Raw genomic sequence first — 27680 nt, forward strand, 5'->3', positions numbered from 1 at the left:
ATAGCCATTGTCAACCAATAGATTAATGCTGATATACTTTTCTGCACTGTTTAATAAATGCTGGGCAGGTTTGGGTAATTCGGCAAATCTAGCTTGAGTTCTTCTCTCTAAAGTGACTGCAGTAATGAATATGTGTCCAAAGATCATATTGTTTCACTGTGCTTTTTGTGAAGTTACGTTGTTTTAGAGAAAGTTTATGTTCTGTAGAAATTGGGAAAGATTCTGATTAACAGAGCAGAATGATTTTTGGAGCTCGGAATATGTCTTTTTTTATGCAGATACAATAAAATTAGGTATTTTCTTGATTTGCTTAGACATAATTGCTCCAGGGGAGGTTTAGATTGGATATTAGGAAAAATTTCTTTACTGAAAGAGTGGTTAAGCATTGGAATAAGCTGCCCAGGGAGGTGGTGGAGTCACCATCCCTGGAGGTTTTCAAAAGACATAGAGATGTGGTAGTGCTTAGGGACATGGTTTAGTGGTGGGCTTGGTAATGTTAGGATAATGGTTGAACTTGATGATCTTAAAGTCTTTTCTAACCAAAATGATTCTATGAATATATCAATAGCTGGTGTAAGCTTGAGTTCACCCTTAGGTCCCCAGCTACCAGCCAGTTGTACTGCTACTGTTTGAGCTGTGGTGGCATTCTTGCTAAATATAAAAAAGATCCTGGTGAATTTTAAGACTTGAAATTAAAGCTTCTATTAGCCTCTTTCTTGCCTTTCTGTACCCAGGATGTTATAGGAGTATGTTGCTGTGGGCCCCATTTTCAGGAAAGCCACCAGCAGAATTCTGCATTTCTTCCTTTGACTTTTTTTCAGTTTTGCTTACTGTGATGGCTGCATTATTTAGCCCTTTATGTAACCTTCTCCTGCCCCGTGCTTGCATTCACCTGGCAGAATTAGCAATTGCTGTACAAGCAAGACTTTCAAATACTTTAGAGTACACCATGTTCTCCTGCACACATAGCAGTTTACGATGGATGGCCCTCTCAATCATAGCTAGAAAAACACTCCTCTAACATAATTTTGTAGAGTGTAAGCGTGAGTTATATGTCAAATGGATTCAACACAGACAGGATTAAGCATGTAAAAACAAAATACGACATAGTAGTAGCGTGCCAGAAAGCAGCCGAGAAGGTCTTAGTGCTTATTGTAGGGAGTCTTGAGAGGTGCCGTTGTTACTCCTAAAGTTTAGTGTTTGTGAGTCATCTCTTCAGCTTGCTGTATAAGAGTGAAAAAAGTGGAGAGGAAACTTGACCTTGACCTCAAGAGTACAGCTGACCCATTGCTACTGGAAGAATTATGGAACTACTTTTCCTGTTCCCGTAATACCTTCCTTATATTTAAATAAAGTTTTAGCAGCCAAGTCATATGACCCCGCAGCAGAAGGGGGCTTAGCCTACCAAGTGCCATACATGACTTATTCTTTTGGGAAAAAAATGAGGCACAGGCTTCCTGATAGGCAGCCAATGAAGTCAGGTGGAATTTGCCTTCGCTTGATGATAATCAGCTTTGTCCCTTTGCTGATGCCACCTCAGCTATACACTGTTGCCACCTTCTCATCCTGCCACTTACTGTTGTAAAGCTCAGCAGGGAAAATAAACTAAGGCCACAATAACATATGGAAGTGTCTTGGCTAGATTTGGCCGGTTGTGAAGGTTTTTTTTGTTTTTCTGTGGGTAGGAGGTGAAGTCAGAACTATATGTTGTTTCATGTATAGGCATCATTATTTTTAGACCAGCAGCAGGTCTTAGCCTCTGCATGTAATGCGCTCAGATAGAGCCACAAGAGGCATCAAGGTTTGCTCAAAGTGTCTGTGGATCTCAGAGTTACTGAGTATAACTTGCATTTTGGAAGTGTGGATGCGCAAAGCACTGAATTGTGTGATAATTTAAAGCTCAGTGACTCATGCCTGTCTATGTCAGCTTGTTTCAGGCACAGCACATTTGTGATAAAAGCTTTTTATAAAACCAGATCCCAACTTATATAATTCTTAGTACATTGGTGTTCTGTGTGTCGAGCGGGGGAGATACAAGGCTGTGCTGTTAACTGTGGCCAGACTGCCACTGCGTTTGGGGTGTGCGTGTATTGCAGACGGGAATCTCTGCCTGGTCTCAGCAGCCAGGGCCAGTGCATATGGAGGGAATCTTGGTACCTTTAAATGTTATCAGGGCCTGTTCTGAGAAACACCAGCTGAACTGCATGCATTTGGTGCTGCCAGTGAGAAGGTTTGCCTAGGATGTCATCCCTCAGCTATACATAGCAAACTCAAAGCTCCTTACAGAGAAACCTCTTACCAGTCACTTTCCACAAATGGTGCATATACCTAAAGGTACTTAATGAAAATCCTTGAGAGGTATTTAATGCAAAAGCAGTTAGTCTCTGGTATTTTTCAGAAGCCTCTACACACCACTAGCAGGGAGAAGTGCAGTGCAGCTACAGCATAGCGCTTGGGCCAGTTAGTCATTTTGTTTCAACCAGGCTCTGCCACCCCAAGAGCTCGCCAAGATGTGTGACATGGGGGGGCTTGACAACCTGATTGCCAACACAGCCTATCTGCAGGCAAGGAAGAGTGGAGAAGGAGACACCAAGGAGATGCAAAAGAGACGTAAGAGCCTCTCGCTGCCCAAGATCGATAAATGCGGAGAGGTTAGACAGTCCATTGTTGCTGATTATGACAGCATCTGCGAGCAGCAGCCCATTGGCAAGAAATTCTTCAGAGACTTCTTAGAGACAGTGCCAGAATATTTGGTAGCTAGGGACTTCCTGGATGAGGTCTCAAACTGGGAGTTGGCAGAGGACAATGTCAAGAGCAGTACCATGGAGAATATGATCACTAATTTTCTTAAGGCAGGCTCCAAAAACTATCTGGCTTTCATGAGCTCTGACTTGGCTAGCAAATGCCAGGCAGCTACTGTGAAAGACTATGAGGATGTCACACACCTGGCCAAGGAGGAAACCAAACTCTTCCTTAAAGACAAGCCCTTCCAGGACTTCCAGACCAGCCCTTTCTATGACAAATTCCTCCAATGGAAAGTTTTTGAGAAGCAGCCGGTAACTGATAAATACTTCTATGAGTTCCGAGTGCTGGGCAAAGGTGGCTTTGGAGAGGTAAGAGTTGTACTTTTAAGGATGTGGTTCGTCCCTCCCCTTTCAAGACCAACAGGTGAGTTTGCAAAGAGGAATTTGGCAATGGATTAGGGAAATTGTCTAAGGTTTTGCAAAACTTGCTTGTTTAGATTGCCCATTTCCCAGAAGTTAGGCTTTGTTTGTTGGGTTTGTTATCTATACTGTGATAAAGGCTCCAGATGCCTGTTAGTGAAGAGCTACTCTAAAATTCTGATATTCTGTATCTGTGCTAGTAAAAAAGCAGGCTTCTTTGCAAAAGCTTGCATGACAGTCCATATAGGTGTTTATTAGTCTGCTCCTTGGCACTGCATTAGCCTGTGCTTGCTTACACACTCCCAGATAAATCCTAGATGCAGTTTGGGGAACAGCAGAGGTCAGGATCTGTTCCCAAAACACGGTATGAATGAGTTACCTTTTTTTGAGATGGAGGAGAGTTCAGCTATACAGATTCAAGCTGTATATGCCACTTAGTCTCATGGTCAGAGAATGGGTCCGTGTTCATTTTATTTGCTAATACATGTCTACTGATGGTGTCCTCAAGAACTTTGCATAAGGTCCACCATAGACTAGTCCAGAACAGATTGTATGCTTTTTTCTTCCTTATTTTCTCTGCTAATACACTCTGCCGCAGAAGTTAGCATCAGCAGCTACTAATAGGCATCTGTGATTCCTCGGTTCCTGCCTGTTACTGCCTCTGATATCCGAGTCTGCGTATGTAAAATCACTTTGTTACTTTTCCTTGTGCATCTTGCTTCTCTAGGTTTGTGCTATCCAGGTGAAAAATACTGGCAAGATGTATGCCTGCAAGAAACTGGATAAGAAAAGGTTGAAAAAGAAAGGTGGAGAAAAGATGGCGCTACTGGAGAAAGAGATCCTGGAGAAGGTCAACAGCCCTTTCATAGTCACACTAGCTTACGCCTATGAGAGCAAAAGCCATCTGTGTCTTGTCATGAGCCTCATGAATGGAGGCGATCTGAAGTATCACATCTACAATGTGGGAGAAAGGGGTTTGGAGATGAACAGGATCATCTATTACTCAGCTCAGATCACCTGTGGGATTCTGCATCTCCATTCCATCAAGATCGTGTACCGGGACATGAAACCAGAAAATGTCCTCCTGGATGATAATGGTAATTGCAGACTGTCTGATCTTGGATTGGCAGTGCAAGTCAAAGAAGGAAAAAGCATCACTCAGAGGGTGAGTACAAATTCATTGAACGTGGGCAGTGGGAAGGGAAGCTGTTCTATTTCTAATGCATTATGAGTCCAAGGCTTAATTCCCTGGGATTTGTCCTTTGCTAAAGACCTTACGTGGTCATTTCATTCTAAGAGACAGGTGGTAAGAAGATTTGGTTAATTAACTCTCTGGGCGCTATATGTAGTAAAATAATTTCTCTTACACAGAAACAGTAGAATCAACTTGACCTGTTGATTCTCATGAAATAAACTCTTGAAGCAATCATTTTAGAGAGGCTAGCACAGATACCTTGTGCCTTGAGCAACAGTGTGTAGTCAGGGATTTAACGAATTGTTTATTGAGATGCAGTCAAAGATGTGACTCCTTCTGTATTCAGTTTTTGTTCCTAGAAGCATACAATTTCTTCCAGATTACTCTTAAGTGATGCTACTGGTTGTATTGCAGGTGTTCATGGTGCTGCACAATAAACCATTGCCAGCCTTCCTTCTCCCACAAATTAATTACTGAAAAAATTAGCAGGCTTGATGACAGTTTGCAAGTGTACATGCCTGTGTGCATGTGTAGGAAGAAAGGGATGGATGACCAACTGGTTTTTGCTGTGTCGATTAGACTGTGCAGCACTTCAGCTGTGGCTGTGGTCATCCCAAACTAAATGACATTTATAATAATGTCATGAGGTTTACACAAGAAGGATGTATTCAGGTAGCTTAACTATGAAAAAAGCGTATTTCTCCCAAGGTGTCTAGAGCTTAAAGATGTGTATAATCAGTAAGTGTGTCTGAAATACACTAAGAAACAGAAGCAACGTTATAAACTGGTCTAACTGCCTTATGTTAAACTCCCCAAGTCTTTTAAGTTACTCTGTTGAAATTCAGTAGAGAGAGGACCTGCTAGTGTAATCTTTTTGCATCGTGCTTGAAGTACACACATCTTTTGACATTGTTACTTAATACAGTAATTTGTAGTTTGAAGGGTTTGGGTTTTTTTCCTGGCAATTTAAAAGGTTTGTATTATGAGTGTTTTTAGTTCTCAGTGAAAGAAAATACGGAAGCCGATGTATTTTTAAATATGAAATAATTTTAAGATGAGACTGGACTCTTTTAAATATCAAAATACAGTTTCTGTGAAAGCTAAGGCAGGTTTTTAAGTAGAACTTACGTGAAATGGGAATGTTGTTTTGTTTGTGAAGATGGCATTTTGATCAGTGAACCCAAAGCCATAAACCTTACTATGCTTTGCAAGTTATAGATGCATGCAATTGTTACGATGAGAAAAAGAAATTTTGTCCAAGGGCAGTTTTTCTTATTTGTAAATATGTGTGGTTTTGCAGAAGAAAAAAAAAAACAACCCAAAATGCAAGAGTGTATTTAGAAATGTCTAACCACTTCAGCTGGTATTAGGGTAGAACCTCACAGCAGTAATGGACGAGGCAGTTCCTCCTCACTTTCTTGACGGTCATCAAGTTGTTACAATGATTTTTCTTGTATTGTTGTTCAGTGTTTTTTAGAAGCACTATTTACAGTTACGTGGGTGCTTTTATTAGAGCAAAACCCACAATGAATAATATACTACACGGTTGTAGTGTGTTATAAGGGATTTCTGCTAAAGGCAGTTTTATTTGTACTGGAATCTGAAATAGGGGAAGGAAGAAAAAGAAGTTTTGTGGGTTTTTTTCTTTATCGTAGCTATGAGGCACTTGAATCAGTAATAACTCCCACTATTTTGCATTTCTATAAACTAACCTTATTAGAGTAATTTTGGAGCTACTACTAAAAACATTATATAAGATCTAGATATTACTATTATTTGTAGTAGTGTCATACACAGGAAGACCTAAAAACACCTTTACAAAATTTGTTGCATTAAGCTTCACCCTGTAGTAAAATAAAAATCGTGCTGTTAAATTAATTTTTGCTTACTGATCACAGTTACATTGTGACTTAAAATGAGCAGAAGGTTTATCTCATAGCGTGCTTTTTGAGTGACTACCAAATCACTTTAAAGAAGTGTTATCACTTTAAAAAAATCTTGTGAGAAGATATTTATATAGCTTAGGGGGTTTTTCACCCTCAGATACACATGGCTCCAAGACAGATTTATTAAATTAATCAATTGTACCATATTGTGGACACAGTTCTGTAAGGGCAATTTTGTACACTAAAGCAGAAAATATGTTCCTCCAGGACAAATCAGTGTTGTACTGTACATCTGAGTGAAGTGCCTAGCATCATGAAGCTGTTCCTAGATTTTGGATGATGGTCTGAACTGATAATTTAAGGCTTAGAATTTTCAGTCACTAATTATAGAGAAGACACTACTGATCTAGAACATAAAGCCTTTTCCTTTAAATTTATTTACCCATTTGCAAATAGTCCTTCTGTTTTGATGGATGCTGTAATACACTGAACTTCGTTCGTATCTCCAGCAGTTCTGACTTTGAAGCTTTGTAACCTTGTAACCGTCTTTTATGACCTTGTTCTTCAATGTCATTCTTAAAATACTGTTCGATTGCACTATGAGAATAATGCCTAACTTTACTTTAATCATACTCGTAAGTCATTCTACTGCCTGAAAGTAATTAGCTAATATCCCTAGTACAAAAAAATGAAACAACAGTTTAGCTGTCTGGTACAGTTAATGGTGATTTATTTCCTCTGTTAAGATAAATGTTACTTAGCCAGTCTTACACATACTATGAAGAATTAAGATAGTTTATTTGTTAAATAATTTTAAAAATTGCATCTATTGTGGCCTTTCTGTAAGGCGATGTATTAAAAAAACAGTAGGATTTTTTTTCCCCTGCTCTCTAATGAAAGCTTGTGAGCTGGAGTTGTTTGGTCTTTCATTTTATTTCTTGTTTATTTCGTCTTAGAAATATCAGTAATGGCAACCATTTAATTCCTCGTTTTGCTGAAGTACCATTTCAGAGGAAAAAAAGTAATATGCTTTTCTAGGTCATATTTTAACAGTTTACTCGCCACTGAACAAATTTGTACAATGCAAGCTACCCTTCTGTTCAGTAAAGCTACTTTTGGTATGAGATTGTATTCATTCTGAGTATGGAGATCCTGTTTTAGTCTCACACTCTGAAATGAAGAAACAGAATGGTGCCTTTTTTAGAATAGAGCACTTTCCTCCAAATTGTTTTCCACAGGTGTGAACTGAATAGGTACTAAAGATAAAGGAAAATAATTAAAGATTTTTCAACAACTGTTTAAAAATCTCTCCCAGTAATTTAGGTTTCTCGTCCTGAGTGCTAATCTTTTCATGATCTCTCTAGTTCTTCAGGTGTTAAGTGGATCTTCCTTGTGAATAAGCAAAATAAAATAGAAAACTCTTCCATACCTTTTATATATCAGGAGGAGCTAAGTAAACAAATGTGGAGTAGACATCTGATCTTAGGCACCTGCTTAAAAAATGTTAATCTCCATGTGTTTGACTGTAACTATACTGGTATGAAAATACCTCTTAATACATCATAGACAGTGAAACAAAGCAGCAATTTTCCACTTTTTTTTTCCTGTCTCTTTTTGCTATATATTATGAAGTAGAACATTGTGTGATAACTTTCATCGTTCCTTATACAGCATTGAATAGTATATAATATATGGCTTTATCTGTGTACTATGTATTAGTAATTGCAAAAAGTATAGAATGTCAATGCATTCTGAAAGGTTTTTTTATACCTCTCAAGAGTGTACAAGCCATTAAAGAAAAATTTGTTTGGCTTTCAAAGCTTTAGAAAATATCCTAGCCCCTCATGTATGAATAAGTGCACATCACCCATACATCAGCTGGAAGATCCATAAATCCCTTTTAAATCTTGTTAGGTGATTAGGTTATCACATGGCACAAGTGATAAGCTAGTTAACAAGTTCCTGTTTTAGACATTTTCCAAGTTTTCGGTGAAGATTTCTATGAAACTGTAACGTTCGTGTACTGTTTACCAGCCAAAGATTATTTTCTTAATGGGTGGAAAGGTTTTTTGAATTTTAGGTGAGTGACTTCAATGTGGTCATCTTATAAAGTAATGCGTGTTTATGCTGCAGAAAAAGCATTGTGCAGCTGGTGATTTAATACTTAGATAAATGAAGAAGTAGCCTTGGAATCCTTTAAGTATTGTCATTACACACACTCCTTTTGAGAAATACTTTTGTGTTCTATACCAATTGTCTGTTGTTATAAATAAAAATACCCTACTTTCAGAAACAATGCTTTTTACAGTTATAGAAAGAGTTGGATTCCCAGCCTTAGTTTTCTTCCCTTTCTTTTCAGTTGCTAAAGCAGCAAATAGAAACATCTGGCTTTCCATGTGAATGCTATTTTGAGCATATATAGGTAGTTGTAAGTAATTGGTACAGTAATCATCAGAGACTTTAGAAAACTTATAATATCACTAAGTTGTGCTGATTTGTATTTGTAATGTGCTAGCTGGCTTTAAAATGGAGAAATCACAAAAAAGCCCACACAATTTTGAGCAAAATCATTGTTGGAAATAAGTAGAAGGCAATTGAAAGCTACTTATAATGTATTTTTTCTTCATGAAACAAACATGGATTATATGGGATCTTCTCATGATACAGACATGTACCTGTGCAATCTACCTAGAAATGCACGCTCTTTGCCGGTGAATATATAATTATTCATGACTTTTGGAAATATCATTATGACTTTTTGTACAAAATTGCTTGTAACAGAGGCAATCTGTTCTGATGTGTTGATGATACAATGCATAAACTAGATTGTATCTTTAAAGTACACCTTTTTAAATGTTGATTTTCTCCTTAACTTATGTAATTGAAATGGGCAACAAGGAGAAACTGGGAGCCTGCAAAGACGGCTTTTGCGTAGGCAAAATGTTTTGTCCAGCTATGTATTCGCTTGATTGATTCTGGAACTAGTTCTTTTTGCCTGTGACAGAAAGGAGGAGCCTCCATCCCAAGTTTCTCCACTTGAACAGTTTAACCTGGCATCCTTTTTCTTGAAGTCTCTGCAACTTTTTCTCATACACCTCAAAATTCACTTGTTGTATGTGAGTTAAATGCTCCTGCCCTTATCCAAGAGAGTAATACTACTTAATTTCCTGAGAACGGTTGTGAGAAAAGTGAGCATACTCTTCTGTTTAGTACCCTCATATCCTCTGCATATCAAAATATAGAGGACTTAATTCCCTCTTTCCAGAAGTCAGTGCGTATTTTCTGTTTATTTCAGGAAGAACTTTCTGCCCTTACTGGGTATGGCTTTGTGCAAAGCAGCTGTTGCATGTAAATTGTAAAGTACTTTTGTGCAGATTCATGTGAGCCAGAGAGCTTAAATATTGATATAATGACAGTGGAAAATAAGACAAACATATTTTTGTAGTATTTATAAAAGTGCATTCATATCTTCAGAGGTTTCAGGCTTCTTCACAGTTTTCCTGTGCTATGTTTTATATATTTGAAGGACATCATAATATTTTTATAGGAAAAACATGTTTTGGTTAAAATCTTACTCAAAATGTCCTTTTGCCCTCCTGTATGTTTGTTTATTATAAGATTCTATTTCTTAGGAAAACAGAAGGAAATCTATTTAGATGTTCCTGAAACTTGCAGTTTAATTTCAAGGCAGTTGAGAAGCGGGAGGAGGGTTTAAACTTGTGAAAGAAAAAATAACTCAGCAAGCTATTCTACAGTTGACCTTTGGTCATTATTACGTAGCATTCTTATTGGATAAGATTCCGTAAAAACTTATTCTTCCTTTGCACTTTGAAAAATGACAGCCCTTCATTTGCCCAGGATGAGAGTGACTTGCTGCTATTTTATAGTTTCAAAACCGCCATTCTCCCGGTGCATTTTAAAGTATGACATATAAAATTGATTATGTTTTGCTAGCAGAACTTTGTTCTTAAAAATTTTGATAATCATAGTTGTTACGAAGTGCGTCATCATGACAGGTATTTCAGATTTTTTTTAAATCTCTGAAACATATACTTTACAGAATACAACCTTATCCACTACGAATGCCATGATCATGAGAGTGAAGGGAGCAAAAATTAGTTTGTGAGATCATTCTGCCTTCTGCACTTTTGGAGATGGCAGAAAGGATACTATAGTCATCTAAAATTATGAGAATGCAATGTGTCTCATGAAATGCTTTTCCTACACAGGGTGTGCCGCCCATGAGACACGTTTTTCTCTCTGGGAAAAGACCTGGAGCCCTTTAAGACATAGCGTCAGGTCACTTTGCATGACTTTCAACCTTGTTCTTCATTCAGTTTAATCTGACAGTTAGTAAGTGCTATAGCATGTTCTGTAAAAAAGTAAGAGACAAGATTCCTTATCAAGTTGCTAGAGCTGGTAGAAAGCTTAATTAAGCTCTTTGAACTTAAAAAATGCTATCTAAGTGCTAAATACTACTGTTTAGTCCCTTTGTCTCTCGAGACTCGTTATTTATTATAAAAAATAATATACATTCTGGAATGATCTATTTCGTAAATTGTCTAGTGGGCCACTTGTTGGTTCAGTATTGTCAAAGATGTTTTTATTTTACTGGATAAGAAATGCAATGTTTGGCTGACAGTGTAATTCTTTGAACTGTTGCTTTGACCAGAAGCAGTATTGCAGGTACTGTAATGGTATGGGATGGTGAGGAATGTAGTACTTCAGTTCTTATTGGACCACATGTGACATCCCACTTACTGTGATGAGTAGTTTCAGTTAACAAACATGTAATGACTTTTCTATGAAGACAAAATAAAATCCTACAGTTACTGACACAAACAAGTGAAAACTGTGGCCTTGGTTTTGCTCATTGTTCAGGTTTACAATCTGCTAGTGAAAGGTAGCAGGTTCAAAATATGCGGAGATGGTTCTTAACACAATGTGTAGTTAAGCTGCAGGACTCTTTTGCAATAGATCATATAGGGTCTAAGAATTTATCTAGGTTTCAGGGAGAGAGTGGACAATTGATGGAATATGTCTTTTTTGAGAGAAACCGTTTCTTTCTGTGGAAGCCCTTGAACTGCAAACAGTTGGAGTCTAGGAACCTATTAGAGAAGTAGCAATGTACACACCAGGTTATTGCAGTCTTCCCAATGCATTCACTTTTGGCCAATTCACAGACAGTGAACTAGCCATATGGGCCTTTGGTCTGATACAGCCAGTACCCATCTTCCTGGATTTACATGTGAAAGAATTGTACCTCCAACATCAGTCATAATCCTGAAAGACACAGTGGATGAAATCCTGTGGATTTCAGTGATACACAGTAACCATCCAGGCCTCATTGTCATTCACACTGCTTAACCTACAGGGGCAGCACCTATGTTGGAGGGCCAGTACCCTTCTCAGGGCACCCTGCAGTCCTGTTCCCTCAGTCACACTGGCACTGAACACAGAATTTTTCTTTGATGTCCTCTTTTTGAGAAAGCCACCTACACGATGTGCTGTGATACTGTATTTGCATTCATTATAAAAAGCTTCATAAAATATATACAGAGCTAAGCAGGTGGAGAATTTTCTCCCTTATTAATATTGTTCATGGAATATTCTGTGGTCATTAAATAATAAAACCATAAACATCTCTGAAGTGAAGTTTTACTGTTCCTGCATTAGAGATGGGAAATTGTCAGGAGAAATTTAAAGGGAAATTAAAGGGAAAATCATGTTACAGGAAGACTAGAGAACTCTGATAATTCTTGAATTCTAATTGTGTGGTTATGAGCCTGTACCCAGCGTTCTGCATGTCCTGTATGCTGTGTCCCTGTAAGATCTGATTACTTCACTGTCTATGAATGCATATTTATTCTAATTGAAACTTCACTAAGGTGGGGGTGTAAGCAGGTACTATCTCCAACAGGGATCTGAGGCAAAGATGGTGATTTACGTGTGATCACACAGGAGGGAAGTGGGGAGATGCTCTAGAGTCCAAAGTTAAAATCGGTGCCCAGTTACTCAACCATCCTTCCTCAAGCCGTTTGTCCCTTTGATTTTCATATAACATGAATCTAAACTGAAAAATGGGCTATAACCATGTCTATTTCTCTTCCCCAGTGTGAACACAGAGGCAACCTGCCCTTACTGTCACAGAAGTGGCTTTCTCTTCCATTTGTGGATTTCTCTTTCATTTTTCATTTTTCTTTCATCGACTTTCTTGCTTTCAATGACTACTGATGTCCAAGGTTAAAAGAGTAAAAACCAATGGTGGATTTTTTTTACTACTCCAGTTGGTGACTTTAAACCCATAGGCAATTTTGTTTCCTTTTTTCTAATATAGCAGAAATTTGTTTTGTCCTGTTTGTGCTTTTATCTATGTGGGATTTTTTTAAGGCAGATGGCTTTCCCTGTTAAAATTATGTCCCTGTGTGAAAACGAAAAAATCTTTGGTCTTGAATTTTGTGTAAGCATATGGGATTCAGTAGCTGCTAAGCTCCTGTACAGTACCTTTTGCATTATCTTTTCCTGGTACTCTGAATAGTCCTCCTTGTGTTCTTCTGAATCAACAACAGATCAATTTATGGGCTGTCCCATCGTAAGGTCCTTCCTTTTCCTAAATATTAACAATATGCCGAAGTCTTTGTTCTGTGAGACTTTTCAAGAGTGCGTTTTGTCCTAATGAGATTTGATTTTATCTTCTTTTAAAAGATAGTTGCCTATTCATTTGATCAACTAGCTTCTTGTTACTGTATGATGATATGGTGATAACGTGTAGAGGAACTGCAATTCCATGTGACTCATTAAAATTATACTCCATTCCTCCTCACAGTGGCTCTTGGGAGGAAAATGAAGATTCTAAAGTGAGTGACAGAGGCGGATTGGTTGTTCTTCTCTACATCTAGGGCCTATTAGCTCATGTGCATAGAAGAGTTTTCTGTGGTCTGTTCCTGCATTCCTGCAGGGTCTATTAAGGCCATTGCTGAAGGAGTGGAGGAACAGCTGGACAAGAGAACAAAGCAGGCAGTGGCACCCCTTGGAGGAAGGAAGGACCGAGCCCCAGGATACAGCTGATAGAGCTAAACTCAGCTTGTTTTTTTTCCTCTATTCAACAGTTCTTGTGCCATGGCAAACAAAAGATAGACATTCTGATTTGCTTTACTGTTTGGTTTGTGATATCAATTGAGTTTGTTTTGCAGAGATCTGTGGGAAAAGGTAGAGAGATCTAAATCCTATTTCTCCTCATTTGCCTCTTTCTGTGCTGATGAAAGCTCCAGAGAGTTCTGTTTCTTTCTCCCCTGCATCTGCGCAAGGCTGGGATAACGACAGTGTTCAAGAGACTTTCCCTTCTCCGGTCAGCAATCTGAATAGGCTGTATGAGTGTACTTGCACCGTGGGCCTCGTTCTGCTTGGAGCTGTGGAGTGCCAAGTACCTGTGGACTGTACTGGGAAATGAGTGCACTTAGTGCTTCTCAGGATCACATCTTGTATTATTAAAAGATTATAATTATGTGACCTTTTAAAAATTTATACAGGATCACATTTCACAAAAGAAACATTTGTATACTTTCAGATGAGTCATTTCTACTATGCCCTGTCAAACCACACTCAGAGCAACAATTCCACTTAACGGAACTTCTTCGCTAATGTATCCAAGGACAACCTTTGGTTGTTACGTTTTAGAGGATTATTGAGAAATTGTATTTTGGGTTGTTCTCAAGATAGAGAAATAAAGGGAAGCGTAGATCTGTTAACCCTTTTCAAAAACAAGTAAATTAAAATTTAGTGACTATTTTTATATTTCAAACAGCACATGCAAGTAAGGCATCCTGCTTACCATCACAAAAGACAGTATTAGATGGAGAGCAAGTGAAAAATAGCTAGTGTTGCACTGACTACACTTCAGAAAGTTGTGTGCCTCTGAATGGCATATGCTTTCTGCCATCTGTAAAAAAAGTTGGGATATTATAACATTCTTTGGTTCCTTTGTGATTTTGTTGTTGTTGTTGTTGTGTACTATTAGATACTTTCAGGTCAGTGAATGAGTAATTCCATGTGTTCCATAAGATCACTTGACTGGTCAACACATGTTCAAACGTTCCTGGTATTACCAGGAATCCTACAGAAAAGAAGACAATAATGTGCTTGGTCTTAGTCTCAGTCAAAACCCAACCCAATGCACATCCTAGTAATGTAGAGTTGACAACAAGGATATTCAACTTTCTGAGTGTGGGGTTTTTTTTTAGTTTTCCCTGTTTCCATGAAAAGAGTGAAACTTATCCACAACCTAGTAAGAAAAAGTGGGGGTTTTTTTCAGTTAATACACAACTTCTGAATTTACTGTTAAATTGTATTGAGCGAAAACAACTACAAAATTATACAAACCTAATGATTTTTTGTGTGATAGACATACCAGTAACCCATACCTGGAGGTATCTATTCTGAGGCACGGTCAGATAATTCTAACTGAATTAAATATTCAGTACCGACCCATGGAAAATAGACCCTGTCTCAAAAATAATGCATTTATCTTTTTTGTGTTATCTTTTAACTCCATTGTTTTCTGTTCTTTTTTTTTCCTTTATACATGTAAGTATAATTTACAGTATATATACTGCTGAGTGTAACTTAATTCATTACTCTGGTTCACTTTTGCTTTGGGAATCAGTGAATATATTTTCCACCTAATACCATATTTTTTGCTGCTCAAATCTCTACTGCTAGTGAGAGTTGTACAGTTTAAAAGCCCCCTTCACTAAGCTTCTGTTTTACCTGCTTAAATAAACCTCTCCTGAGTCATTGAGGCTGCCTTTCATGGTGCCACAGGATCTCTTCTGCTTGAAAGAGGATCTGATTTTCGACATCTTGTTCTCCATAATGATTAGTGGAGGGATGTTAGTTTTTAGCTTCCCTCTGATGCTATCTACTCCCCAAAGATAGAATTAAATCTTCGTTTGAAACATGTATGTTCTTCCCGTTCCAGGGGTTGAATAATTCCTTTTTTTGTATTCCCTAATACAGCAAATGCTTATAGCTTTATCATCTTTCTTCCCAAATGATTTTGCCAAAGCTCCACATATGTAGAAATAGGTGGAAAAGACTAAAATTTAAGCTCTTTTCTTCATTTCTTAAAATTTCTGTTTTAATAAAGATTGCAGAGATTTATATATTTCTTCCCCTCCTTGTTTATATGTTTCTTGTTTATATGTTTCTTCCCCCTTAAACATCACTGCTGACTACTTGTGAAATGTATTCTGTTTCTGCTGTAAAATGGTAATGTTTAAGTGGATTTTGAGTCTCAGGGGTTATGAGATTAGGTTTAGATTCCTCATTCTCAGTCTGTTCCTTCATTATGAATCATAGGAAAGCTTCAGAATTGGGAGAGGTTTGGTTTAAGATTAGGTTCAAGTTTGATGAAATTCCATGAGCAAAACAGCACTCTCAGAATTCTGAATTGGAATGGTTTGACATGTCAGAGGATCAGTATGTTTCTAGACTTCTCTTGGATTGAGCTGAATCAGCTCAATGACAGCTCAAAAGATTTCGGTGCTACTGCTTTAGAATTTTGCTGTTTAATTCTTGTTCACAGTAACGTCATCCACAGTCTTTCACTTCAATCTGAAGGGGACGCTGTTGTTGATCCATCTCTATTTTCTATTGAATAGTGGTTATGCACTGTTCTTGGTCTGTGATCATGGTCTTGCTTTCTCTGTTCTTGAGAAACACGAGTACCACTTTAAAGCACGGTGTTCTGTATGGTGTGACTTGCTGAAGGTTATGTGGAAAATGCACATGAAAGAGACTGAAGTTACTTGACAACTGTTTCTTTTGAAAAAATAACTATGGAAGAAAGAACAGAAGTGGAAGGAAGGAGAGGCAGTCTGAAAGGAGCTGCCTTGAGACGCATTTATGATCGCAGAATTCTGACTTTTCCATGTCAGATTTATCCAGTTCCCATATGATGATGCTAATTTGCAGCGAAGTAATATCTTATCAGAAAGATCATACTGCGCTGTCAGGGTACACTGTGGTGATGATATGACTCATAAGTTCTTCAAGGCATTAGTGCCCCAGCTTCATCTCAGTAAAAGTAAGAATGTTTATTGCTTCCCAGAAGGTTAAAAAAAAAAAAAAACAAAAACCAAAAAAAACACCAAAAAAAAATTCCAGAAACCTATTTAGTGTCTGTGTTCACTAACCCACAATGAGTTCTGTGTGCATCCTTTTGTACCAAGCTTTCTCTACTGCTTTCAGCCCCTTCTCTCCCTTCCAGTGTTCATGATCTTCTGAGACCAGATGGATCTGGGTTCTTTGGTCCGTATTTGAGAGCTTGTACCCCTTTTTTGAATGGAGCAGTAATTGTACATAAAAATGTAATACTGTCAGGATATATTTCAATATTAACTTTTACTTAGGGAAATTAAATGCAAACAGTACAAATTACCTGTGGAATGATGTCAGCTGCTGCAATGCCACTATGGCTCCTCTGTACTTTTGTGGTTTTAGTGAGAGACAACAGTTCACTTTTAACCTTTTCTTTTGCTTTCAACCTGGCTGATGTTTTTGTTCTTCTCATTTCTGTTTTTCAACCAAATGGAGGATTTTACTCCATATCTCTAAAAGTAAAAAAAAAATACAAAGAGGGAAAACAAACTGGATTTCATTTTCTGTCTGTTAGGCTTATGTTGTAGTTGATGCTGAGATGTTCCCTCTTGCACACATTGTTTACAGTAGAGTATATTCCATAATGTATAGCGGCATGCGCTGAAGTTTGTAGGGAGACTCGGAAACACTATGCCTAAAGTTGCAAAAATTAGAGGAGTTACCCAAACCCCATAAAATAAAATTAATCTGAGGAGCTCTGCTTTTTACAAATAGAATTTCCCAAATGAGCTCTAGTTTTAGTTACCTTTTTCTAACTGTTTTGCTTTGGACTGAATCTCTGTCACTGCTTGTGTTCTGGTAGCAGTAGTAATGACCATCTTGAATAACCTGTAGTGGGATTTTGCACAAACATAATTTTTCATTTTAAATTATAATACTGCTAATACATCATTATCTACCTGGACTTTAGTAAAGCCTTTGACACTGTCTCCCACAGCATTCTGCTAGGAAAGCTGGCTGCTCATGGCCAGGTGTATTCTATGCTGGGTTAAAAACTGGCTGGACGGCCAGGCACAGAGAGTTGTGGTGAGTGGAGTTCAGTCCAGCTGGCGGCTTGTCACAAGTGGTGTCCCCCAGTGCTCGGTGCTGTCTTGTTTAACATCTTTATTGATGATCTGGATGAGGGGATTGAGTGCTCCCTCATTAAGTTTGCTGATGACACTAAATTGGGTGGGAGTGTTGATCTGCTCAAGGGTAGGAAGGCTCTGCAGAGGGACCTGGACAGGCTGGATCGATGGGCTGAGGCCGATGCTATGAGGCTGAACAAGGCCAAGTGCTGGATCCTGCACTTGGGTCACAACAACCCCAGGCAGCGCTACAGGCTTGGGGATGAGTGGCTGGAAAGCTGCCCGGCAGAAAAGGACCTGGGGGTGCTGGTCAACACCTGGCTGAACATGAGCCGGCCATGTGCCCAGGTGGGCAAGAAGGCCAACAGCATCCTGGCCTGTATCAGAAATGGCGTGGCCAGCAGGAGTAGGGAAGTGATCGTGCCCCTCCTGTACTTGGCACTGGTGAGGGCACGCCTCCAATACTGTGTGCAGTTTTGGGCTCCTCACTGCAAGACAGACATGGAAATGCTGGAGCGTGTCCAGAGAAGGGCAAAGCTGGTGAAGGGTCTGGAGAACAGGTCTTACGAGGAGCGGCTGAGGGAACTGGGGTTGTTTAGTCTGGAGAAGAGGAGGCTGAGGGGAGACCATATCTCTCTCTGTGACTACCTGAAAGGGGGTTGTAGTGAGGTGGGGGTCGATCTCTTCTCCCAAGTAACTAGTGACAGGATGAGAGGATATGGCCTCAAGTTGCACCAGGGGAGATTTAGATTGGATATTAGGAAAAATTTCTTTACTGAAACAGTGGTCAAGCACTGGAACAAGCTGCCCAGGGAAGTGGTGGAGTCACCATCCTTGGAATGTGTTCAAAAAACCGTGTAGATGTGGCACTTCAGGACGTGGTTTAGTGGACATGGTGGTGCTGGGCTGACAGTTGGAATTGATGGTCTTAGGGGTCTCTTCCAACCTAATGATTCTATTATCAGCCCCAGTATTTCAAAAAGATATAAAAGAGGTTCAAGCAATTTCTGACATAGTTATCACTGTTAGCTGAATCTAGTAAATACATAAAAATACAGCATCAGATGTGGCAGGAAAAGTTGGGTCAGCTTAGGGAATGCTGTTTCAATTGAAATCTCATACCCTCAGTCATGTGACAGCGCAGCAGAAGGTGAGAGGTTGACCTCCCCTCTTCCCTCCCAGGTAAATGAGCTCCCTAGAGAGAGAGGCAGCAGGAGCTATTTTGAACGCTGTGTGGTCTGTCCCCCAAGGTGAATGTGCTAGGCCTGATCTGGGAAGGAAGCAGGCAGATTCCTCTCTGAAAAAGCGGTCACTTCTTCTCTTGGAGAAGGGTCCAATAGTACTGTATATAGCAGTAGTTTTTATTCAGAGAGCTAGAGAGCTTTTTTCGTTTAGGAAATACGAACTTGTTTGTTCACCTGAATGCGTGTAATTTACTAATTATAATTTTCATGATTTTACTTTCTTACAATGATATTAAGAGGTTTTCTTGGCCCTTGATGGTAGTACTTCCTTCCAGAAACCAACAGGGAGTGTGGATGAGAACTTCCTCATGCAGCTTAGCTACTGGCTTGATGAGAATTCTGTCATTGGCAGCAGACCCCTGTGTTGGACCAGTTATAACCACTGAACAGGGAGGGAATAGGTGGTTGGTTGTCTGATTTTTGTCTTCTGTTTTTTTAGTATTTTCAAATTGATTGCTAGTTGTGTTCACAGGGCAAAGCTAACAACACTGTCTTCAACAGGAGAAACATTAATAGGGAAGAAGAAAGCAAGCTGAACATTAATTTAAAAAGAAACCACTTTTAGGTAGAAATTGCACAGACATTCCACCTTTGAAGAGCATGTTTAAGACAGTTTTTTCCATACACTAAGATGATTAAAGACATATATAGTCCATGTGCTAAAACAGAGTTATAATTCAGTTTCTTGATTAAAAAAAAGTCAATTATACAGTTTCTAGATAGAAGATATATCAGTTGTATTACTAATATTTTGGAAGAATTGTAGACTAGTCTGTTTAATTGTCTGCATTTTGTTACTGGCAATGTATAGTAAATCTGTCTGTATGTTTGCAATAGGCTGGGACAAACGGTTATATGGCTCCGGAAATCCTGAAGGAAGAAGATTACAGCTATCCTGTGGACTGGTTTGCTATGGGGTGTAGTATTTATGAGATGGTTGCTGGGCGAACACCATTCAAGGATTTCAAGGAAAAGGTCGGTAAGGATGAGGTTAAAAGAAGAACTCTGGAAGATGAGGTGAAATTTGAACATGCCAACTTTACAGAGGAAGCGAAAGACATTTGCCGACTGTTTTTGGCTAAGAAAGTAGAGAATCGTTTAGGAAGCAGGTATGACTTACTTCTCAAACTCAGTAAAAGCCAGATTAAAGCTGCAAACAATATTGTTATTTTACATATTACACAAAACGAGGTTAGATCTTGACTTTCTACAGAGTACTGAATTTTCCCTTTCACTTCTAGGAAGAGAGAGGTGAAAAGTTTTGAAGATAATACGGAAATAAGGAATTTTGTTGCAGTAGTGTGATTGTCCATTCTCACCCCAAACCAGTCATAGGAGTTCAGTTCTTGATATTTTGTGGGGTTGGACTCTATATAGTTTCGGGAGAAGGGAGCAGCCCATTTCTCTTGCATTTTCTTTCCTAAAGGAAAACAATATTCAGGTAGATACTTGCATCTATACTAATGCAGACTGAATGCAGAATCTTAGGCTGTATCACTTACTGGCATGATGTGGGCAAAAATCCAAATCTGCAATGTGGATTCTCTTGCCTGCAGATATCTAGCTTGCAAGGTTGCGTCATTGGCTTCTTAGTGACCTTAACCCCTCTGCTTTACTCAAGTGCTTAAAAAAAACCCTTGTAGAGGTTCTTCCTGACTCATCCCAGGGAGAAAAGGGAGGAAGGTTCTTGTAAAGCAAAACATTTTTGGGGACTTCAGAGGTGGCTTTGGGTTGATGAAGACTGAGGGATGTGTCCCTGACTTAGCAAATTCAAGTAGCTGTTCAATAAGAAGAAAATTGGAAAGCTAAGCATTTTAATATTTAACTTGTAATGTCTCTGATCCTTCTGATACGTGTGTGTGTGTATATATATAAAAAAAATATGTAGTGCATTTCTAATGAGGCAGATTGGGGATCTACACTTGCAATATAGACAAAGTAAAAGAAATATAATACAAATGTAAAAAATGAATAGGAAACTGATAGTACCTGTCTTTTGAATCGCCTGTGAATACAAATATATGTATCAGGTGCTTTTCCAATCTAAAGGTGGAATAAACACAGGGACTTAATGAAAATGCACATAGTCTTCTAAATTTATATTTCATAACAATGAGGAATAATTTGGCAAAATGTTGAGTCACAAATTTGCCTGAAATTCAACTTTAATGAAAGATAATATATCATTAATATACATATTCTTATTATTCCAGTGCTAAATGAAGACAACTACTCTTTGTGCCTGATGAGTTTTCCCAACAACTCTGGAAGGCTGCAGAAAAAAATATATATTTTCAACAGCACATAGAGTATGTTTGATATAAAATCCATATTATTTTAATATGTTTAAAAAGCTTATTTTAAAAATAAATTTAATATAAAAACATTTAGAGCATTCTACCTTCCATGTCAGCATGCTTTGCAGACATTTAGTCTTACAGCATTTTGTAAAGTATACAAATTTCAGAGTAGGGGAAAATGAAATTTAGAGATTCTGAGTGACTTGATCAAGTTCATTCAGTGAGTCTCGAGTAGAACCAGCAACAGACTATTCACTTACTGTAACCACATTCCTTTTGCCAAGGGTGCCATTTACAATCATTCTGTCTGCTTACTGTTGCATTATTTCTCAGCAATGGTAGAAATGTACACAGAAAGGTAATTGCACAGATTATTTTCAATTTTCTGCTATTTAAGATGTGCTTACTCTTATGTGTCATACTTAGAGAAGGAAAATGATAGGATATATACCATGCCTGGGCATGATACAGAATAAAAGCCTGCATGTACCTCTTAAACAGGGCAATACTATTCAGGACAGCTCATCCTTATGTAAAGATTAGCACTGTAATTCTACTAAGGACAGCAAGACCTTGGGTTATCTACATAAGTGCCTGTTGCATAAGTTAAAGCTGCTCAAGGATAGCTTTACTTTGTACACCTGACCTTTTAAAATTCTCCCCTTTTTTATTGAAGACTCAGTGTCACTGGCTAACTTGGGAAAGATGTAATCTTTTTTTCTCCACTCAAGCTTTTTTGGATTTGTCATCTCAAATCCCAAATCTGTAAAGTGATTTTTTATTATTTTTAATGGAGGAATATAAAATTGACAGAGTTTAGATTAGTTCATTTGCTCTTTCTATTTAAGTTACGTAAACATGCAGTTCACAGAGGAAGAGCTCAATCTCATCTCCCAACTAGTTGGAAGATGCCTCAGTTGGTTCCAGTAGATGGCGTTCCTGTAGCTTTATGGTTTTAAACTTTTTATGGTTTTGGTGGTGTCAGAAAATACATCGGGGGAGAAACTGCAGCAATCCATTCTGGAGCCTTCACCAGCTTCAAGTGCTTTTTGGTTTATGTTACAGAAAGGAAAAGCAAAATAAAGTGACATTTTTGTAAGTCCATCTGCCTAGAAGGATTGTCAGCACTACTAGCCCACTATTAGTGTCCCAGGACACTAGTTAATTTGAACAGCCACTCTAATGCACTTCAAGCTTAAAGTGAAGGTAAATAAATCACATCAGGCTCGAGGGCTGCTCAAGTATGTGGTTATCACTAGCTAGTTAAGTTAGGAGATGATTGTGAGACTTGCCAAAGATTTGCATTACATTTTCTTCGTAGAACTTTGGCTAGAAATACATGAGGGCTTACACTTTGATAAGTGTATGATTTTGTAAGAAAGTGGGAAAAGAAAAAAGCAACATGTTAGGAACTACAATTTCCTGAGGCAAAAAAACAGACAAATTTGTTTTTTCTGTGTTACCATTTTCAAGACCAGTGCATCCCGAAACACGTTAAAGAATGCAGAGGTGTAGAAAATATAGTGGTCCTCTTTCCACCTCCTTTCACTAGAATTCAAAACTCAAACTTTGCATGCCTTGATGCTAGGGGCACAGTTCAAAAGCTGTGATCCTTGGTCATGCTTTAATGAGCACACATTTGAGGCTCAGATTATTCTCATCATCAGAATATCCTACAAGTCTCTCTGGGTCTACAGTGAAACAATTCACTGTTTCTTTTACAAGCAAAAGTTCTCCCTGAGATCTGCAGGTTTTTGTAAGATATACTTAAAACTTGTATTTACAATGATTTTAGTCCTTTCTGGATTTTATTATTGGCTTTTAACAATATTAATAAAGGATTGTGTTTGTGACAGTGGCACATGTACTGTTGCTAACGTCATAATTTGTGAATCTCTTGCTTAAAATCTTTGTTCATTTATAAGAGTAATTAGTTTGAATGAACAGACTTACTGAAACTGGGAGTGTTTATTAGAGCAACCACATAACTGAGTTTTATGATGTAAAAGCATAACTGCTTTGAATTAAGATAAAACCTGAAATGTCATTTCTCACGTTTCCCATTCACTGTTGTTCCTCAGAGTCAGTCCCTAGATGTGTTAACCCAGTGCTCCCCAGTCTGGAATTTAATAGATATTCTTGTCATAGTTAATGTAGAGCCAACCATTGGACTTTCATTGCTGGACAGTAAATCCAATACTTCTCTTCCCCATCCTGCTTTATCTTCAGTTCTGGTTAAAGTGTATCTTTGGATATGGGTCTCTCAGTGCACTGCCAGAAGCAGCACTGTAATTTCTTCGTGGCACCTTGCCCAGACTGAGTTACCCTGAGAGGCAGAGAAATGAATAATGGGATCAGGATGTTTTCTGCTTCTCTCTGTTTTCTTATATTGTGCAATGCAGTGATCTTTGGTTATGAAAAAAGGAATTTCAGTTTATGAGAGACATATAGACATGTATCTACAGATATAGCCATGTATCTAGGGATATATCTCCTCCTAACTATTAATTACGCTCATGTACAAAACACAGACACACCTGTATCTATCTGAGAGCAAAATATCACACTGATTAACAAACTTTTGCTTTATTGCAGAAATGAAGGTGATGACCCAAGAAAACATAGTTTCTTCAAAACAGTAAATTTCCACAGGCTAGAGGCAAACCTTATTGACCCTCCATTTGTGCCAGACCCATCAGTTGTCTATGCCAAAGATGTTGCAGACATTGCTGACTTCTCTGAAATACGAGGAATTGAGTTTGATGACAAAGACAAGAAGTTCTTCAAAAAGTTTGCAACAGGTGCTGTCCCTATACCCTGGCAGGAAGAAATTATTGAAACGGGACTGTTTGAAGAACTGAATGATCCTAACAGAGTAGATTCTGGGGGTTATGCAAACGGAGGTGAAGCTAAGTCAGGAGTTTGTTTGTTGTTGTAAATATCACATCGTTAACAACAAGAGTAGAAACCACCTCAGAACTTTCCATATTCTGACGCTATTTCAGAAACTCGATGCATCTGTTTTAGAACCACCAATCAGTGTAATATGACATTGACAGGCTATGTAGGACCACCAGCTGTATAGACTATATTATTTTCCTTTGCTCTAACAAAGGAGATAATACTGTTTTATTGGAGGTTTATGAACACAAAGAACCATATTTCTCTAAGAAACTTAGAATGATAGAAATTCTGAAATACAAAAAGCGATAATAGAGTGAAGAGGCAACACCTTTTGAAAATAACTGACTACAATTTTGAATACAATGATTTGTTGGTTTTCTTTCTATTCTCCTGTTATATCTCTAACATTTCCTCTTTGTTCCACAGTTTTCAGGAAATATTTTTTTAATATTTGAGTAATATTCTCAGTTAGACAATGGAGCTCATATACCATGTCAAACTTGGAATCTTATTGGTTAACTGGTCTGTCTGTTGTTTTCTTAATTTCTAGTAGTGTTTGGATGGTTTGATTGTAATATGTTCAAATTGTCATAAAATGTAAAAGAAGGCTCTACATACCACTAGGAAATAGGACCAACAGGATCAAGCTCTTTTCAAAGTTGATTTTAACAGAGTGAAGATAATATTGCACCAATTTAATTGAATAAAGCATTTATTTATTATTATTAAGTGTATTCTTTTATGTGATAATACCATATACAAAGAGAATACTAATAAGTGAATGCACATTCTTTTTCACAATCAGTTTTAAACTTTTATCAGGTTTCCTTGATAATTGTCTATTTTAGTGATAAATTAAGCTGCAAATAGACCAAAGCAATTTGTAACTGGCTTTTTGAGAGACACTTAGTTCAGTGTAATATCAATTTTAATTCAGTAGTTACAAAATGCATTATACTCATAAGTGCTGTAATGGTGGAAAGGTTATGCGTTCAAGTTGACACTATCTTCAAATGTTCATTGATTCTCATGCAAATGTTGATGTGTTTTATTTTTCAATTTTATGACAACCTAAATTGATTAATTGAAAACATTTCTGCAAATACTTGCTACTGCTGAAGTGTATTACTCATGAGATGCATCCTGCTGATGTACTCTGGTAAGAAAATAGGCAGTAGTTGTTTGCAACAACTTTTAAGACTCATTCTCCATGCTCTTTACTGTCATCTATCTAGCCATAATTTCTGTTGACTAAAGTGGAAGTTTAAGCTGCTCCATTCCTTGGAGTCCTGGAGGCTGCTAATACCCCGTTTCCTGTTTTTGATAGAGTAAACCTACTGAACTCAAAGACTTCTTTTATATAGACATTGGGAACTCACATATCTCATTTAAAAGGGGAAACCCAATAGATACATCTCCTATAGCTGGGTCTGTCATGTGCAACACATAGCTTTAGTATTTCTTTATAATCTAATAGCTCATCCCAAACATTGCAGTAATCAAAAACTCTTTAGCTGTAAATACTTTATATGATTTAGTCACAGCTAAGTAATACCTTGGTAAATACATTGTGGTGTTCTAAGTAGAAAAAGTATAGTTCCCTTTTTTTACTTTTAAATTTGCTTTTCTAGTGCTTTATATACTTAATTTTCAAGTGAAAATAATGAACAACAGTGTTACTTAGGATTAGTGGATAATTCTGTTCATGAATTATGAGCATATAATTGTCTGCCTTTTGAGGGGAGACTTTCTATCAAATAGTTTGAAACAATATAAGCTGGATTCTGACTTGGGCTTTTAATTGAGAAGGACGATCCTGAAAGATTGTGAAAAGCAGGAAAGAGAGTCATGTGGTTCTGTCAAGGATTTAGGAGACAGCTTCCACCACTGACATCCAGTGATTTTATTTCTCATTGATCCCATCTGTAGAAAGCTCTCACAAAGTGGTATTAGGAGATATATAGATAGATAGATAGATAGATAGATATGGCTATATAAATATATAAGAAACCAGACAGAAAACTTTTATTATATATATATTTAACAAAACAACAACAACAAACCACAAAAAAACCACACCCCCACCTTATTACAGCTCAGAGAGACCTTTAGTGCTAGTGATACCAAACTTTTTCATGAATCAGTACGCCTCAAATCCACAGAAATGCCATTTCGCGAATCCTCCAGAGCTAAAAAGCAGTAATATGAGATGGCTGTAGGTTTTCTAGTGCATAACTAATTTTTCAGTATGTACATGTTCCCATATGGAAAGAGGTTATGTATAGACAGAATCAGAATTGAATGTTGTGTTAGAATCCCCCATGATACCAGGTGTTGTAAGCCTCGGTTTTACAAAATGTGTTGCAGTACTGAGATCATAGAATCACAGAATCATTCAGGTTGGAAAAGACCTTTGAGATCATCGAGTCCAACCATCAACCCTACTCTACCAAGTACACCCCTAAACCATATCTCCAAGCACCACATCTAAACGACCTTTAAACACATTGAGGGATGGTGACTCAACCACCTCCCCGGGCAGCCTATTCCAATGCCTGACAGCCCTTTCGGTGAAAAAATGTTTCCTAATGTCAGGCCTAAACCCACCCTGCTGCAGCTTGAGTCCATCCCCTCTTGTTCTATCGTTAATTACCTGTGAGAAGAGACCAGCACCTGCCTCTCTACAGTGTCCTCTCAGGCAGATGTAGAGAGCAATAAGGTCTCCCCTCAGCCTCCTTTTCTTAAGACTAAACAGCCCCAGTTCCCTCGGCCGCTCTTCATCAGACTTATTCTCTAGGCCTTTCACCAGCTTTGTTGCCCTTCTCTGCACTCTCTCTCCAGCACCTTGATGTCTTTCTTGTACTGAGGTGCCCAAAACTGAACACAGTACTCGAGGTGTTCAGGACATCATATGCGCATAACATTAGGTTATTTACTTTTTGAAATGTTAAAATGTCAATAAATCCCAACAGGTTGTATATCAGTGAGATACTGGGATGTTAGGTGTTCCATGAATCATTCAAAGAAGCACATCAGAAGTTGATAATGCACAGTTTGGCACAGCATATGACAGAGAATAATGTGTTTGAAATTATTAATTTTAATTTTCGAAAATTCTCTATTTCAGAATGTGGACAACTTCTGTTTGCACTATGAAGAGACAGAGCAGAGCAAAGATTATTTCTGTTAGCATTTTCAGTGCATCTTTTAAAAACTAATTTCGGCTTCTTTGGAGGAGTCTGTGAAATGCTTGGTTCCTTTCTTCTTCCTGCCACTGTGAAGTTCATTGTTAAACTTTCAGGAACAAAGTTATTTTAACATCCTGCTTCACCTTAGCAAAACAAAGCCAGCGATCCTAAAAGATTTACACATTTGATGAATTGTCTTATTGCAGCCCATGATGCTACTCATGTGAGTAAATTTAAATGTATATGCAAATGTGCAACATCAGGGCCCAAGTCAAAAGTATCAGCCAAGTCATTGGATGTTTATGATAGAAAATGAGGGATGATTTTGTGGGAGGAAAATAACCTTGTGGTTGTGGGATACTTAAGTTCTTGTGGCAAAAGAAAATGACATAATTTGAAACTGCTATTTTTTTTCTTCTAGCTGTCTCTCTTTTTCCTCCTTTGCCAGCTTTGTGGCGTCTCACTTGCCTGCCTCTTTTTCAGGCAGATCAGATGCATTCAAGTATTAATCTAATCTAAAAAGCTAAATTGTGAACTCTATTGCATTAAATGCCATCTGTAAAAGGTTACTGAG

General features: G+C 38.0%; 1 protein-coding gene across 1 annotated transcript; it reads left to right on the top strand.

The window, feature by feature from the left end:
• The first annotated feature begins 2510 nt into the window (after positions 1 to 2510).
• Positions 2511 to 23979, top strand: GRK7 (G protein-coupled receptor kinase 7). Its single transcript, XM_009947434.2, has 4 exons — positions 2511 to 3113; positions 3892 to 4329; positions 19552 to 19823; positions 23610 to 23979. The coding sequence occupies exons 1-4, from the start codon at positions 2511 to 2513 to the stop codon at positions 23950 to 23952; spliced, it is 1656 nt and encodes a 551-aa protein (XP_009945736.1). The 3' UTR covers positions 23953 to 23979.
• The last annotated feature ends 3701 nt before the right edge of the window (positions 23980 to 27680 follow it).

Source organism: Leptosomus discolor, chromosome 7, assembly GCF_034619465.1.
Source record: "Leptosomus discolor isolate bLepDis1 chromosome 7, bLepDis1.hap2, whole genome shotgun sequence".
Lineage (NCBI taxonomy): Eukaryota > Metazoa > Chordata > Aves > Leptosomiformes > Leptosomidae > Leptosomus > Leptosomus discolor.